This window comes from Acomys minous, assembly GCF_964271855.1.
Source record: "Acomys minous genome assembly, chromosome: 13".
In the NCBI taxonomy this organism is placed as follows: Eukaryota; Metazoa; Chordata; class Mammalia; order Rodentia; family Muridae; genus Acomys; species Acomys minous.
This window is the reverse complement of record NC_140495.1, coordinates 58,033,794-58,049,730: the sequence shown is the minus strand read 5'-3', so window position 1 is coordinate 58,049,730 and position 15,937 is coordinate 58,033,794. Positions and strand designations below refer to the sequence as shown.

Sequence of the window (15,937 nt, the reverse complement as noted above, 5' to 3'; positions counted from 1 at the left end):
CAGAACTGCAGCCGGCTGGAGCCTCTCCCAGCATCACCCACACTCAAGAGCACACCCCACCCCCATAAAATCATTTCTTTACAAACACTGCTCCTCCATAAACAAGCTTTCCCCAGGCCTCTACAGCACAGACAGCAGCCTGAGAGTGAGTGCACCTGCAGGAGGCTGACCGATGTACAGTCCTCAGTGAGCCTCAAGCTGTCATCCTTGGAAGGCATCCACCATCGGAGTGGGGGGAGGAACAGGCGTGTGGGGGCGGGGGAAGCAGGCTCCCAGTGCCAAGTTGGCCTCCTTAGCCTTAGTTTTCATTCCACAATAGGAGACAGTGTAACTTCCTCAAATTTAACCAACGATACAGACACTCCCATCCTACCATAAAGATTCGGGTTCCCTAATCATCTACCTCTCTAAGTGGGGTGTGGGGGGAATCCCACTAATACAGCATCTGGCCTGCGAGCAGCTCAGTAGCAAACATATGCATAGCATGTGACACGGAATCATGATACTCAGCAGTATCAGAAAAAGTGCAAATATGTATATTTACATATGTATATACACACACATATATATACATTGTATCTATACACTTATACATAAATGTATAACACATAACAACAGTCATGGAAGATAAAGCAAAAACTAGTTGGAAACTGTGGCTAAACAGGAAAAAGAAACATACGAGCAGATTTAACAAGTCTAAAACATCAGCCATCTCCATAAAAGTGAATGGGTCCCAACTCAACTCTGAGGCTGGACACAATATAACTAGGCCAAATCTGGCCACATATGATAACATTTACCATAGTTGAAAGCAAATGCCCCAGGAAACCCTGGTGCTGGATTGGAGGGCTGAGATGGTAAACTGGAGGAGAAAATTGAGTCAAGTTATGCAATCTTCATCTGCCTGCAGCCAGAAGGCCAGTCTCACAGGGGCTTGGGCAGGAGCTATATCTGGCAGAATCATGTCCCTGGGCCAAAAGGAAGCACTAGGCGGCCAGCCCTCGTGGTATTATACTCTCCTGGATAAACATTGTCATCTCCCACCTGACCCTGGCACGCAGGATGCCTGCCTTTTGCTAGGAGGTTCCAGGCCCCAACATCTTCTCACTTAGATGTTTATTCTTCTCTGGGTTAGCCCAGCTCAAACCAGGCAAACCCAGGGCACAGACAGCCGTCAAGGAGAACAGCACTACATGTAAATATTTTGAGATAGTGTCTTGTTATGTTGCCCAGGCTGGAACTGAACTCATGGGCTTGAAGAATGAGTCTCCCTGCTTCAGTTTGTTTGTTTGTTTCTTTTTTTTCTTTTTTCTTTTTTTTTTTTTTCCGAGACAGGGTTTCTCTGTGTAGCCTTGCCTTGGCTGTCCTGGACTCACTTTGTAGACCAGGCAGGCTGGCCTAAAAATCAGAGATCCACCTGCCTCTGCGTCCTGAGTGCTGGGATTACAGGCGTGCCTCCTTTTCTTGAACAGCCTGGAAACAGGTGTTTTGGCTGTAGTCCTTTAACATGCTAAAACTACTCTAATCCTCTAAAGCTCCTTCTCCTTTTTTGGTGCAGAAGGCTGAGCAAGGGGCCTCACACAAGCTAGGTAAGCACATTACTTAGACGCCATAGAAAGACTTATTGTCCAAGCGCATTTTTGTATGTGCTAGGACAACTGGCCTACCCCTGCCTCTAGCCCAGTTCTCTCATCCTCCCTGCCCCCACAGAGTGGAAGCCTGTGCAGTTGCTTCTTTTGTTAAAGTACTTGGTGGTTAGCTTTCCCAGGCAGGAACCTCACTAACTTATAATTACCAACAATGCCTTGTGATTGGTTCTCTCATTAGCCAAGGTAATACTTCTGAAGTCCAGGGTTCCATAAATGCTTGTGGTCTTAATGACACAGGGTGTTAAGAGACTAGGGGCTGCCTCTGGTTATAAGCAGTGCAGAGGGAGGGCAGTTTCAAAATGGGGGCAGGAGAGCAGGTAGCCAGAGAGTAAAGAGGAAGAGAGAGAGGGAATACATTCATTTGCTCAGTTGTTCAGTTCGTGGCAAGAAACGTGCAGCGCTGTGATACACAGCTGTGCCCACAGTCCAGCCACACAGCCAGAGGTGCAAAGGACAACAGCAGAGCCACTTTGTGCCCTGTCTCTTCCCTGGGGAGGGAGGAGGGTTGGTTACCCTGAGGCAGAGAGAGGAGGTGGGGAGAGCAGAGGAAGAGCCCACAGCAGTATTTGCAGGGTTGGAGGAGGGCTGTGACCCCGCAGTTAGGGCAGGAAATGTCCTAGACAGGGGTGCATGTGGCATGGGACAGGCAGAAGCTCAGCATGGTGGCTAGGAGGCCGAGAGGAAGCCATCTCCCTCCTGCACAATCACATCACCTGCAAGTGACCTGAACTCTGGCCTCAGTTTCCCCATTGCACTCAAGAAGCAAAACAGCAAAGACTTTGAGCTCTGGGGATGAAAGGCTGCCCCATCCCAGACCACCACTCCCTGTAAATTAGGGCGGATGACTGACGCCGCAGCTCATTTTGGCTGGTGAGTAGCCCCATCACATCTTTGAAGATGAAACATGCTCAGGCCTAATGAGGAGTCAGTTGGCTGAGGTGAGTGCGACCTAGTCACCTGCCTGGCCTGGCCCCTCCTAGCCCAGGGCACAGGACTGGAACCATTTCACACTTCTCTACATCCTGGTAACCCACTGGTCTCCCGCCCCTCCCCCGCAGTGTCGTTCCCTGCCCCCACACACCATCCCCTTCCCTGCTTGCCTCTGCCCTTAGCTCCCTCCCCACCAGAGGACAAGGTGAAGGGGAGCCCAGTACAGGGTTGCACTGGGCTGCAGTACAGGGGTTCTGAGAGCTGCCCGGCCCTACCTGCCCTTACTATTGTCCTCAACCAGTATACTCATTGCTTTGGGGGCACAAAGCACCCCTGAATGTGCTACTCTCCTCGTCCCCAGCTTTCTAATAGGCAACTAAAGAGGGCCAGGTAGCTGTGCACAAAGCCTTGCAGTATTCCTCAGCCTGCACCCCCACCCCCTACCCTCCGCAGTGATCACAAATAGACACTTGCCACTGCTAGCAGAAGGTCAGAAATGTGGTGAGCCCAGGGGAAGCCTGGGGCCTGGAGCCACACCCCTGCTGGGTGAGGCTGTAGCCTGGCTACATGGCTCCTTCCTGGAGGCCATATAGTCTTCACTCAGCCAGCCCAGACAGCAGCCTCCTCCTCCTTCTGCCTTTTCTCTTGTCACCCCTAGGCCTCTAGTATGCAGCTATCACGGACTATCCATCCGAGGGCTGACCACACTCCTTTCTAGAGCCACCCCTAACCTGTCTGTGTCATCCACTCCTGCTTCTTGGGAAACACCTGGCAAAGGAAGAGGGACGTGCAGATGGCATCTACCTTCCTGGGAACCTGCAGCCTGTACAAACACTCATCCCCTGCACATTCTGGAAGAGGAGCGTGCACCTGGGGCCTATCCATCCTATCTTCCTAATGGTTCATTTGTGTTCATTAGGTAATTAATTCACTTATCTGATTTTCAGAGTGATGCCCAAAGGCTGGACTTCTGGATTGTAAGCATTCAACCTCAGGACAGAGATTTCTGAACCCCTGCCCTCCTGATTAGATGACCCCCAGCTCTAGTCTCCCCGAGTCTCTCTGGATAGAAGAGCACATGGAGATCTGGCCCCCATACCCTCTTGGTCCCTGCTCTGACACTAACCCAGGGCTGCACAGGCATTTGCTATTACTAACCTGCAACCTCTCAAACCAGGCAGGGTACCTCACTGCCCTGGACTCAGCACCAAAGTTTGGCTTTCAGGAAAGCTGGTCATTGCTTGGAAGACTAAGGGAAGGTCAAGGGCTAAGCCATCATCAAGATTAGTGGGAATAAACAGAGCGGCTGGGCAAAGCTCTGTCAGTATGCCTGGGCCCACGGCCTCACCTGCACCTACATGCACAGGTGGGCACAGGTGCTAATTACAGGCTTTGGAGGGATACTGAGCGTCTCCTCCCCACACAGAACGAAGGCAGCCTGCTGGCCTCTGGCCTTGAGTGGCTTGCGGTTTTGGAAGGACTAGCAGCAGTCATAGGTCCCGCAGGCTGTGCAATGGGAACAACCCCACCCTCCCCGCTAACTTCGGGGAACAGGGTGTTGGTAAAGGCGGGCAGGGCAGATATGCTTACCTTGTGGTCCAGCTCAGCCTTGGCCTTTGGCTGTTGCTCCGGACAGGATGGAAAGGTCTCAGCACACAGACACTGCCTGAGTGATGACGGCCTCATGAGGCTGAGGAGCTGGCTGAGCAAGGCTAGCTGGGGAGGAGAAAGGAGACTGTGACTGAGTGTGTGCACAAATGCTCTGGGAGACACCCTTAGCTGGTGACACAGGGTCACAGCCCCAGCTTACAGGACATGAATCCATCTCTCACTTTTGAGTGGTGGTGACCTCTTAGACCTTGAGTATTTTATCCTTAAAATGGTCGACAACCCTTCTTTCTAGGAGGATGGACATGTATATGGACACACACATGCATACACAGAAGCATACACATGCACACACAGACATGCACACACATGTGCACACACACAGACACAGACAAACAGGCATACACAGAAGCACACACATGCACACACATGTACACACACACAGATTATGCGCACACACAGTACCCAAGTACCCAGCACAGGGTGATCCTCCCTTTAACTTGATGAATGAAGAAACTCTCCTGAAGCTTGAGAGTTTACCCTAAGTCCTTAGGAAGAATCAGGAGGTCCCCTCTGCCACTGAGCAGGACCTCAGCCACCTGAGCTGTCCTATAGCCAATAGCACATTGTCCTCTGCATCCCGCTCTTGTTACTCAGTTTGTTGCTGTGACGTGTTCAATCCTTAGGAAGAGGACCATGTATCCTCAGCTATGTCTGTCTGTCCTGTGAGCCATAACCACAACTGCTCTGCCTGCCCATTCTGCCTGCCCCTCACTCCTCTTCATCTGTACCACACTCTTTTCCCTGGTAGGAATTCCAAATATTGGATCTTCTAAGCCATAAAGACTTAGAAGGGGTGGGTGGCCCACAATACCAACAGCACTGTTTGTGTGTCTGAAACAAGGTCTCTTCTTGTGTCTCAAACTGGCCTAATCCTCGTACCCCGTCACATCTGCCTCCTGACTACTGGGATTACAAGACGCACCACTAAGCATATCATATTTTCTTTCCTTTTTTTAAAATTATATGTTCTGGGGATTGAACTCAGGTCATTAAGCTTGGTGGCAAGTGCTCTACAGTGCTGAGCCATTTCACTAGCACACTTTAATTTATTCTTAGATAGGGTCCTGCCTGCTGTGGCTTCCTGCTTGGCCTGGTAGACTAGGCTGGCCTCAAAACTTCCAGCAACCTTCCTACCTCGGCCTCTTGAGTATTGGTGTTTGCCTGGCCCAGCCAGGCAAATAATTAATTCTCATCCAGTATCTATGTTCAGTTTTCTCAGTCCCAGAAACACACTGGTCTGTTTAGATGGGGATTTCTTATCAGGTTTACACGGGGATTTGGTCATGTGTTAATCTACCAGACACTCCACCTCCTGTTTAGCTTTGAAGAAACTTGCCCAACCCCTCTGAAGGAACCTGCAGCTACCCCCTTCCTCTTCTCATCCCAAACATGGGTTTGGACAGTCTAGACAGGGCCCCAGCAAGGACTGCCCAGATGCTGGGTATGGCTGGGTAGAGGCAGGCCGGCCCCAGCCCTAGCCCCTCTAAGTCATCCATGTGCAATGCCAGGGATGGGGGAGGATGCGGATGAAGGGGTAGCGACAAGGAGTTCAAGAGGACCGACTCCTCAGATCTAGCAGGTGCAATGTGGCCACAGGCAAGAGGGCTGAGCCCTCAGCCCAGCTCCCTGCTTGAGCCCAGCCGGGTGGCACACTACACCTGGCTTCCTCCTGTGACTCACCCACCAGCACCTGCTCAGCACTTCAGCTGCCCTCAACCTTAGCAGCCCTGGAGAGCAGTTGGCAGGGAAGAGGCGGGTGATGGGCTAGGAGTCAGGCTGGCTTTGGCTCCTGGAAGGAGGCCAGGCCTTCTCTGCAAAGTGGAAAGAAGGCAGCAAAAAAGAGGGGACGGTCTAAGCAGAGACAGGTTCCAACTGGGGCGGCACCAAGGCATTGCCTTCCGAGTCTGGGGCTAATTTTCAAAACAGCCCTGGCCTTTAGCATGCTGGAGGCTCACAGCTGTGCAAGCACAGGGCTGCCCCACCCTGCCTCCAAGTCCGCACCCCTAGAGTGACTGAAGGCCCGCCTCAGCAGAGGCAGGACCCTCCCTGCTCTAGGAGCTGGGGCAGGGCTAGCAGGGAGAGCACAGACCAAACTTACTTGCACACGCTTGTGTTTTTCCTCTCGCTCCAGGAAAGCAGGTTGGTGGTGCATCAGGGCACAATCTGGACTCAGATTTGCTTTTGTTTCCCTGCAGGGCCCTGCCCCACATGCCACCCCTCCATTCTGGATTAGGACTTCTCCAGTCATAAAGGTCCTTGTAGAGGGAGGGTCAGGACCAGACCAGCACCATCTCCACCCCCACCTCCTAGCTCCTCTGCAGAGTGCCAACTCAGCAAACACTGGGCCCCATTAGGGCAGGCACTTCAGGGCAAGAGGTGATGCTCACCCCAAGGACATGCCTCCACTGGCCTTGCCAGTCTCTTGGCAGGAAGAGGCAGAAGATCCTGGCAGAGCAACTGTCTACACAGCATGTGGCTCTTGCTCTCAAATCCTGGCAATAGCTCCAGTTTGCACAGGAGTGGTGGCTGTGAGGCACCAGGAAGTCCCAAGTGGCCTGCCACTGCTCTCTGGAGCCTGGGCCCTCCCTCACAGGGCTTCTGAAGAGAGATGTTGCAGAGCTGCCCCCTCCTTGTACCCAGCCCACTGCCATATCTAACCCACAGCCTACACCGCCTGTGCTTACCACCCTTGCCAGTCCCTTACCCTGCATGTGTGTCTGTTCCCTATAGCATCATTTACCCTCTACCAGGCACAGAACTCACTTGCTTAAGTGTACTGACTTCTTACCAGCCCCTCCCTGGCTATGAGGTCAGCATTGTCTCTTGCAGTGTCCACAGTCCAAGCACATGCCTGGCACATGGCTGATGCTTATTACATATTCCTTAGGCAACTGAATGGCTAAATGCAGGTTAGGACTTTAACCGCTTCCTAGGAGACATAAACTTTTGTATCCCACTTTCCAAATTTCAAGACATGATTTGAGACTGGATGTGGTGGCACATGCCTTTAATTCCAGTACTTGAGAGGCAAGAGGACAGATCTCTGAGTTTGAGGCCAGCCTGGTCTATATAGCAAGTTCCAGGACAGCTAGGACTACATTGAGAAAGCCTGTCTCTTTGACCAAAGTGGTTTGTTGCCAGACATGACACACTTATAAGCCTAGGACTTTTGAAGCAGACGCAGGAGGATCTCAAATTCAAGGCCAAATGGCTTCATGGCAAAGTCTCCAAACAATGGCTCGGAGGCGAAGGAGGTCTGTGCTAAGCCTAAGTGCCCAAGTTGGATCCCTGGATCCAGCGTTGTGGAAGGAAAGGACAGGACCGATTCCTGCGAGCTGTCCTCTGGCCTGGACGCTGTGCTGTGTGTGTGCATGCTTTCCTCCCAAACCTGCTCCACCTGCATCTTGCCTGGCTGGCGAAAGCCTGTGTCCTTCCTCACATCTGGTTCCTGGAGAGCTCCCCGCTGCTGTCTTCCTGGCTCTGCTGGCTGTCCTTGGGAATTGACCTGGCATGTGGCTACCACCCACCTCTGTCACTGTCACCTCAGGCCTATTGCCCTGCAGAATGACAGGATCACCCTCCGCACTTCATCCCACAACAGTTTAGTCTCAACGCAGCAGCTAGCCAGCTCTAAGTTTCTACAGTTGAGTTTTTGTCTCTCCTCTCCCTCTGAAAGCCAAAGGCCTCAGCATAGCCGCACAGCTCCGCCCATGCAGCCTTCGCTGCCCACTGTACTCTCCCCTCAGCCCTCGGCTCTTGTCTCTTTGCTTCCCCTCCAACCTGAATGTCCTTCACTGAGCCCGGTGGAGCCTTTGCGTTTGCTATTACTTCCTCTGCTGGAAGTGACCCACCCCTCCAGGGAACCTTGCTTCCTACAGCTCTGTGCACAAATGTCCTCTCTTCACCCTTACACGACTGCACCTGCCCCATGCTGCTTCTCCCGTTTCTGACTTTATTTTTCTCCACTGCCCTTGTCATTCTCTGGAAGGTCACCCAAATGTTACTTCTTTCTTGGTGCCTCTGTTGGCTCGTTTGGACTATGACTATTATAGGTCCCTGCTGTCCCTCAAGCCTGGCTCTCTCTGTCCTGCTCCAGGGGCTCAGGCTATGGCTTGAGACAGGGACAGAGGGAGAGTGGGCAGCTCAGATACTGAGAATCCCTCTCACCTCAAACCCCAGGCCTCTGCTTCTACATGAGTCAACTCTGAAGCTGCTTCACAATGGTCTAAGGCCCCAAACCCATGGACTGGGCTGGAGGGGATGGGCTGGCATGCTGAGTGCTCAACAGCACAATTCTAACCCTGGCTCTACCCCTTCCCTGTTGTGTAGCCCCCAGGGAGCTTCCCTGACTCAGTTTCCCCATCTATAAAGCAGAAGGCTTTGAAGAAGGCAAGCACTATGAACAATATTCAGAACACAGTGAGTGCTGTTTGCAGGGTAGATGCAACTGTTACAGGTGGAAGGAGGGGCCAGTGCACAGCCGCAACTGTGTGCATCTGCTGGGTGAGGTCAGCCCAAGAGGAGGCCAAGAAGAGAAGACATAGCCAGGGACCAGCTGTGTGGAGAAGTTGGGAAAGGGGTTATGTGGAGGTGTCATGGCTGGTGTGGGGGCAAAGTGTTCCTTTGAAAGGAAGTGTAAGGAAGATGGGTCTAACAGGCCAGCCTGTGAAGGAGAGGGCCTGGTGACCAGACACCAGGATGAGGAGGGCAGCAGTGCCTAAGCACGGTGGCTGGGCCTTCCTGGCCTGTGATTCTCACTCTTTCTCCTCCAGGCAGTACATCCAGCAAGCATGGACTCATCCTCTAAGACGTCCAGAGCCGGCCTGCAGGCAATGTTAGTCACTCAGGTCACAGCTCACCCTCCTCAGGAGTTGTCTGGCTTGGCCACACGTGGTGTCTGAGCTGAGCCTAGGATATGAATTGTCTAGTCAGTGTCTAAGGAGCAGACACGTACACAGGAGAGAAGCAGAGTGCTGCTCCACTTGCCTCTCAGGCCTTGTGATCCTGGATTCTTGGTTGTTGCAGAGCCCTCCTGAGCTAGCTCCCTGACTAATGGGGCAGCAGCACACAGACCTTGCCTCCATCCCTGTGGCTCACTCTTCCTGCACAGTCTCAGACCAAGAAAAACTACAGGCTTTGAAGTGGTCTCACCGTTGGGTCACTGCTAACACTGCTTCTGAGTAAGAGGCTCCAGGGACCTCCCTCCCAAGTCCTGACTTTGCTCCTTCCCTTGTCAGTTCTCTTTAGGGGCTCAGTGAGTGCCTCTGGCCAGAGCCAAAGCCTTCGTATCAGGCTGCCGTGGCAACACTATCCCAGCTGTTCCTGCTCCTAACTTCCTAATCTTTCATCCTGCCTCCCTGGGATCATCTCCTGATGACTCCCTGAAGATCATCCCCTCTGTGGTACCCTGACACTCACTTGGCTGTTTATTTACCCCACAAGCATTACATTGCCTTCCTGGTGTGGGCCAGGCGCTGGACTGAGGGACAATGGACTGCAAGCAACACTACTGATTTCCAATTCTCAGCACCCCAGATTCTGTCAGAGAACAGGAGTGTGGGGAAGGCTACACCAATACTAGCAAGCAAGGGATGGTGACAGACAAGGCCAGTAGGTCTACTTGAAATGACCTGTCAGAGTAAGACTGACATGCTTTTGTCATGCTAAGCCCCCTTGCCATGCTAAGACAAAAGTGCTCAAGACTGGGGGGAGGGCCGGGTGGTGGTGGCCGCGCACATCTTTAATCCCAGCACTCGGGAGGCAGAGGCAGGTGGATCTCTGCGAGTTCAAGGCCAGTCTGGTCTACAAGTGAGTCCAGGACAGCCAGAGCTACACAGAGAAGAAACCAAAGAAAACAAAGCAAAACAAAAACAAAAAACAAAACTAACCAAAAAAAGACTGGGGGGACAGGCTGAAGCAAGAGTCAGACCCAGCCGGGTGTGCTGGTGCACACCTTTAATCCCAGCACTTGGGAGGCAGAGGCAGGTAGATCTCTGTGAGTTGAGGCCAGCCTGGTCTACAAAGTGACTATAGGACAGCCAGGACTTACAAAAGAAACCCTGTCTCAAAAAAACAAAAACAAAACCAAAAAATCAGCCAGGTGGTGGTGGCACACACCTTTAATCCCAGCATTTAGGAGGCAGAGGCAGGCAGATTGCTGTGAGTTCAAGCTCAGCCTGGTCTACACAGCAAGTCCAGGAAAGTCAAGGCGACATAGAGAACTCTGTCTTGAAAAACCAAAAACAAAACAAAAAAACAAAACAAATCCCAAAACAAAACAAAACAAACAAAAACAAAACAAAACAAAAAAAGAGCCAGGCCCAGCCCCTTCCTTCCAACTTTAGCTCCCTCACAAAAGCTTGGATTTGGCTCTTGCACTGCCTGGATTGAGGATGTGCTGGGTGGGCCTTTGCCTGTATACCTGAAACTGCAAGTCATCCAGGGCAAGAGGTCTCTGAGCTAACAGTGGCAGAGCTGCTCAGAGAGGAGGGGAGTGGGGAAGAACCAGGCCTCATCTCCGCTGGCCCCGGATGCCTAGCCTCTGGTAGGAGCAGCTTTAGTAATACTTTCTTTGTCTTTATTGTTCTGTCTATACAAAGTCATGGAACCAGGGCTTGCAAAGTGATGAGTGGGAAGGGCCCAGCTGATGGGAACTGAGCTCCGCTCCTCTATAAGAGCAACAAGCAGTTGGGTGGTGGTGGCGCACGCCTTTAATCCCAGCCCTTGGGAGGCAGAGGTAGGTGGATTTTTGTGAGTTCGAGGCCAGCCTGGTCTACAAAGGTGACTGGTGACAGTAATTCTACCACTCAGGAGGCTGAGGCTGGAGAAGCGGGAAGACTGTTGCTAAATAAAACTAAACTAAACTAAAAACTGGCACACAAAAAAAGTTGAAATAATTCTGTTATGTCTATTTTACCATAATTCACAAACTGTAATACAATCTCCAAACTCACAAATCTGATCAGTCCCCAGTGCCTAGGACTTAGTAGCTGGGCAAACAGTACTTTTTTTTTAGAGTGCTAGACTTGAAGTGCTGGGATTAAAGGTATGAGCCATCACACCCGCCTAGCCAATTAACTTCCAGGCTCAAGTATCTTCCGGCCTCAGTCTCCCCAGCAGCTGGAAACAGGGCTCACACCACTGATTTCTTGCCATGCTGATTACAGAACCAGTGCTCTACCACTGAACTGTGCCCCTGGCGCCAGTAACTGTTGGACAAACACATTTGAGTACAGCATTCCGAGCTAGTTGAGGTCTGAGGATGAACGCTCTGATTATAGCTCAGGTGCAAGTGGGTTATAGGGAGAGGGGCTGTGGCCCACCAGAGGCCCTCCTGGTCCTGCTGAGGCAGACTCACCTGTGTCTTCTCTCCCCAGAGAGGAAGTGCCTCTTGCTGACCCAGCATCCGGGCAATAACCATGAGGCTCAGCTGGCTTCTAAGCTGCCTGGGAGAGAAGAGCAAGAGAGCTTGAGTGGGGTGGGCTGGAAGCCAGAGGCCTCTGATCGGTCCGGAAAGCGTGGGGGAATGACAGGCTATCCGAGAGAGGAGAGTACATTTTTCTTTGGCGTTGTAACCCTCTCAGATCTGTGTGCTTCTGTGCATCTGTAGGGTGAAGGGTCTACTAAAAAAAATGGACCAACATTCCTACCTGTGCATAACAAGTAACGCACAGATAGACAAGGCCAGGTGCGGCTGTGGGGGAGCACAGCATGCAGGAGGCCCTGGGGAGTGAACCGCAAACAAGGCAATGAAGTGATGGAGGAGATGAAACTACTAGGGAGGAAAACATGCAAATAGAGGGGGACGGCAGCCAGAAGAAAGCCACACCCCTTCCTCACCTCTTTGTGCTGCCCAGGGCACTGACTCTCCTGTTTCAATCAGGGTAGGTGAGTAGGGCCTCCTGAGACTGGACTTCACTGCTTTGTTTCGTTTTTCTCACCCACTCTTCACAGAACTTTCCTTTGGGATTCCCCTCTACCATGCCAGCCCAGCCCAGGCTCCCAGGATGGACCTCAGAGTGGCTCAACCTTTACAGTAGCTTTGGGTTTAGTTGGACAGTTAGGGGAGTCTAACTTCCTTGAGGGACAGCTAATGTGCACCTTGTAGTGCTGCTTGTCCTCCTGTCTCCTAGCAGGAAAGACTTCAGGGAGCCAGCGAAGAGATCAAGTGAGACAGAGGCCCAGGGATGCCTGGAGCCAGTTGTGCCTGAAGCAGGCAGCCCAGCTCCTGGACCATTGGCTCCGCTAGATGCTTGTGCTAAGGCCCAGGCCTGCTGCTTCATTCAACAGAGCTGGGCGTCTGCGGCCAGCTATAAGGTAATGCTGAGTTAGCGCTTACTCAGGGCTGAGCCGGCTTCTGCTCAGGAATAAAGGCCCCAGTGGGGCTTCAGATATTGACGCATGGGTCCTGGGGTCCTTAAGCACTTGGATGAGTAAAGAAGAGAGGAAGAGGAGACCAGAGGATGAGGCTGAAACTTGTCCTGGAATCCTTGAGGCTAAGGTGACAGGACACACTCCTCAGGCCAAACTCCCAAGCCACTACTCTGTATTGAATCACCCAGCCTTGCTGGGGAGACTGCAGCGTGTCCCTCCAGTGCCTCCACACACTGATCCCCAGGCACTCAGGCCTGTCAACAGACTGATTCATTTACTCTGACAAGGACGGACCCTGGGCCTTCAGCATGCTAGGCAGGTGCCATGCCTTTGAGACCAGACTTTATTGTTTTGTTTTGTCTTGTCTTGTGTGTGGCTACTGCATGGTGTTGAGTAACCCTCAGAGTGGATCCCAGTTGCGGTTCAGATGCTACAGGGAGTAAAATTTTAGAGAGGAAGGAAAGCTACCATGAGAGAAAGCAAAGGAAAGCCTGAAAGTTAAAGCCTGGCCGGGCTAGCATGCCTTTAATCCCAGCACTTGAGAGGCAGAGGCAGGTGGATCACTGTGAGTTCAAGGCCAGCCTGGTTTACATAGTGAGTCCAGGACAGCCAAGGCTACACAGAGACCCTGTCTAAAAAAAAAAAAAAAAAGTTAAAGCCTGATGGGAAATGTGGTCCACAGCTGGATTCTTAGAGGAGAGACAAAGCTCCCAGTAACAGTGCTTGGAGGGACCTTGGACAAGTCGGACAGGTGCCCTCAGCCATATTCCTGGAAAGACACTACAAGGACCAAAAAGACCAGAGGTGGGATGCGGTAGGTGCTGGGAGACAGGACCACGGCTGGCCACTGCAGCTGGTACTGATGGCTCCGGAGCAAGGTTCCCAAGGCCACACTTGCCTTAGCCATGGAGTGCTGAGGCAGACCTCCTCCAAGCTTCTGGGAGGCTGCGGACACCGGGCCAGAGCTCTGAAGGCTTTGTTGACTCTTCTTAAGTAGTAGTCAGAAAAATCAGAAGAACCAACAAAGCAGGAGGTTCTTGACTGAACACAAGAGCAACAGGCCAGGCACACACATCTGAAGGGCTATGGTGGAAGAGAAACACAGCCACTCTGAGCAGGGTGGAGGACCACGTGGTGCTCATATGCCTGTAGGAAGGGACATGGTCTGTTCGGACCACAGAGATTTACTGAGAGCACACATCCACCTGCCCCGGGACTCTGCAGTCCCTCTCCCTATGTTCACAGATACAAGAGGGAGGGACTCAGGAAGCACCCCAGGAAACTGACAGGATCGGGATCGTATCTACACAGCTACCTCCACATGCCATCTTCACTCTGGGTGTAGATGACAAGGGCAAAAGGATCATGGATGGAGGAGGTGAGGGCCTGGTGACCCTGGGGCCTGCTCAAGCTGTACTTCCTGTCCCACCTGACTTCACGTGTGACTTGTGAAAACTCCACTGTATCATATGCTCAGTGGCCTGTGCATTGTGGTTGAATAGAGTATCATACCAAAAAGTGGATTGGCTGGAAGGGAGTTATGCTTGTCAGGTTTAGCAAATTAAAATACAGAATGCCCCGTTAAGTACAAATTTCAGATAATGAACCCTTTTGGTTTTTCATTTGTTTTTTAAAAAAATTTTAAATGCTGTTTTGCATTGTATTTTTATTGCATCTAGCTACCCCCCTATTTTTGCCTAGGAAAATGGAATTCTATTTGGCTTTACCCTGGACCTCTCCATGCAGAAGTATGCTGGGGGCTCCCAGAGCTTCCACCCCAGCTGAGCCACAGGACGGTGAGACGCCCCTTCCTGATCCTCCACGGTCCCCACTCAAGGCTCCCCTGATCTCCAGCTCCCCCCTCATCTCACACTCCACCCTTTGCTAGGCTAGCTGGACCAAGGACCTGCTTTCCAGCTGTCCCTGCTCCTGGGATCCAGGAGCAGCTGGGCCCGGACACAGTGGGAGGTAAACGGCTCCTCCAGGCTGCTGCTGCCAGGCTTGGGAGTCCTGCATCTGGGCTTCATTAATCCCCCCCCACACACCAAGGCCCACAGAGTGGGGAGGGGCTGGCTGGGGAGAGGGCCAGAGCTGGCAGGCCTCACGGCAGTACTGGGGGTGGATCCAGAAGGGAAGAGGTGGGTGAGTGTGTGGGGTGTGGTGGAGGTCATACCAGGGCTGCAGTCTAGAAAAAAGAAAAAGAAAAAAGAAAAATCAGCGGGCAACAGTAAGGGGGTGCGCAGATGCAAGGCCTCACATGCCGGCACTGCCTGTCTGCTGCCACAGCCTTCCTGACTTCCCAGTCTCACTGACACACATGGATGGGTGGGGTGGGGGGCAGGCAGCAGGGACAGATGCAGCTGCTTTTTAATTTGACGCATGGGGTGTGTGGAGGGGACCGCAGCTGTGCTGGGGGCAAGCAGAGGGCCCTGCCCAAGCTGTGGGCTCTTTTTCCACAGAAGTTGCCTTACCCTACCTGGCAAAGCTTTTCCAGAACTCAAACCGAGCAAGCAACGAAAGATGCAGAAGCCACTGGAGCCGTCCCAACAGATGTCATATAAGGCAATAGGTTCCAACACAGCTCAGGCCAGGCCAGCCTTGCTCTCTGTCCCGCCCACCTCCAAGAGGCCTCTGTAAGACCAGGACACTGGATCAGCACGCAGAGGTGCCCAAGGCACTAGAAAATTAGTAAACAATGTCCTTTTCTAAACCTAGGGCCAACAGAGGGCTCACGTAGTTTGCTTTCAGATCACCACTGTCTGGGCAGTCCTCACAGGGGGCTGGAGCAGCCAGGAAAGCAAAAGTGTGCACCACTGGACAAAGCTACAGACCAGTACAGCACCCGCCCCAGTGCTCTCTCTTCACTCCCTCAGAAGGGAACCAGGCCCAGCTGAGACTGAACTGCCCTAAAAGGCTACCAGGCACCTGGCCAGAGGTCTGAGCTTCCTTTTCAGATTGTGTCCAGGGCAGCTCAGGGTGCGGCAGCCTCTGCCTGCTCCTCTATGGAAATGCTGCCTGACACCTTGCTGCATAGTGTGTGGCATGGCCTATACCTCCAGGGCTACAGACACCTGTCACACCACTGGCTCCTTGGTCCCTGATGGGAATCCTCTCGAATGTGAGTGTACGCTCCCCAGGCAGGAAGAACCAGCTGTGAACTTAGCAGTTTGTGGAGTCTGTCCAGACACTTGTACTCCAGTTCTGCATGTACAGGCCCATGGCCATCATGCAGCCTGGTTACCTCCACATGCGTTTGTACAATCTTGGGAGTAGAGGAGAAAGCATCTACACTGTGGACTCGAACAGAGGACCAC

At 52.4% G+C, this 15,937-nt stretch overlaps 1 protein-coding gene across 7 annotated transcripts in view; it reads right to left on the bottom strand.

The window, feature by feature from the left end:
- FAM178B (family with sequence similarity 178 member B) overlaps positions 1 to 15,937 on the bottom strand; it is a 138,888-nt gene that overhangs the window by 17,354 nt on the left and 105,597 nt on the right. For 3 of the 7 annotated variants that reach the window (XM_084753640.1, XM_084753641.1, XM_084753642.1), the window contains 2 exons: positions 11,608 to 11,695; positions 4,170 to 4,295 (listed from right to left, as the gene is read on the bottom strand). In XM_084753640.1, the coding sequence (XP_084609766.1) occupies positions 4,170 to 4,295; positions 11,608 to 11,695 (214 nt within the window). Of the gene's footprint in view, positions 1 to 4,169; positions 4,296 to 6,348; positions 6,623 to 11,607; positions 11,696 to 11,899; positions 11,967 to 12,089; positions 12,299 to 15,099; positions 15,200 to 15,937 lie in introns of those variants that run through there. The other 4 variants (XM_084753645.1, XM_084753646.1, XM_084753644.1 and 1 more) reach the window with 4 other exon arrangements.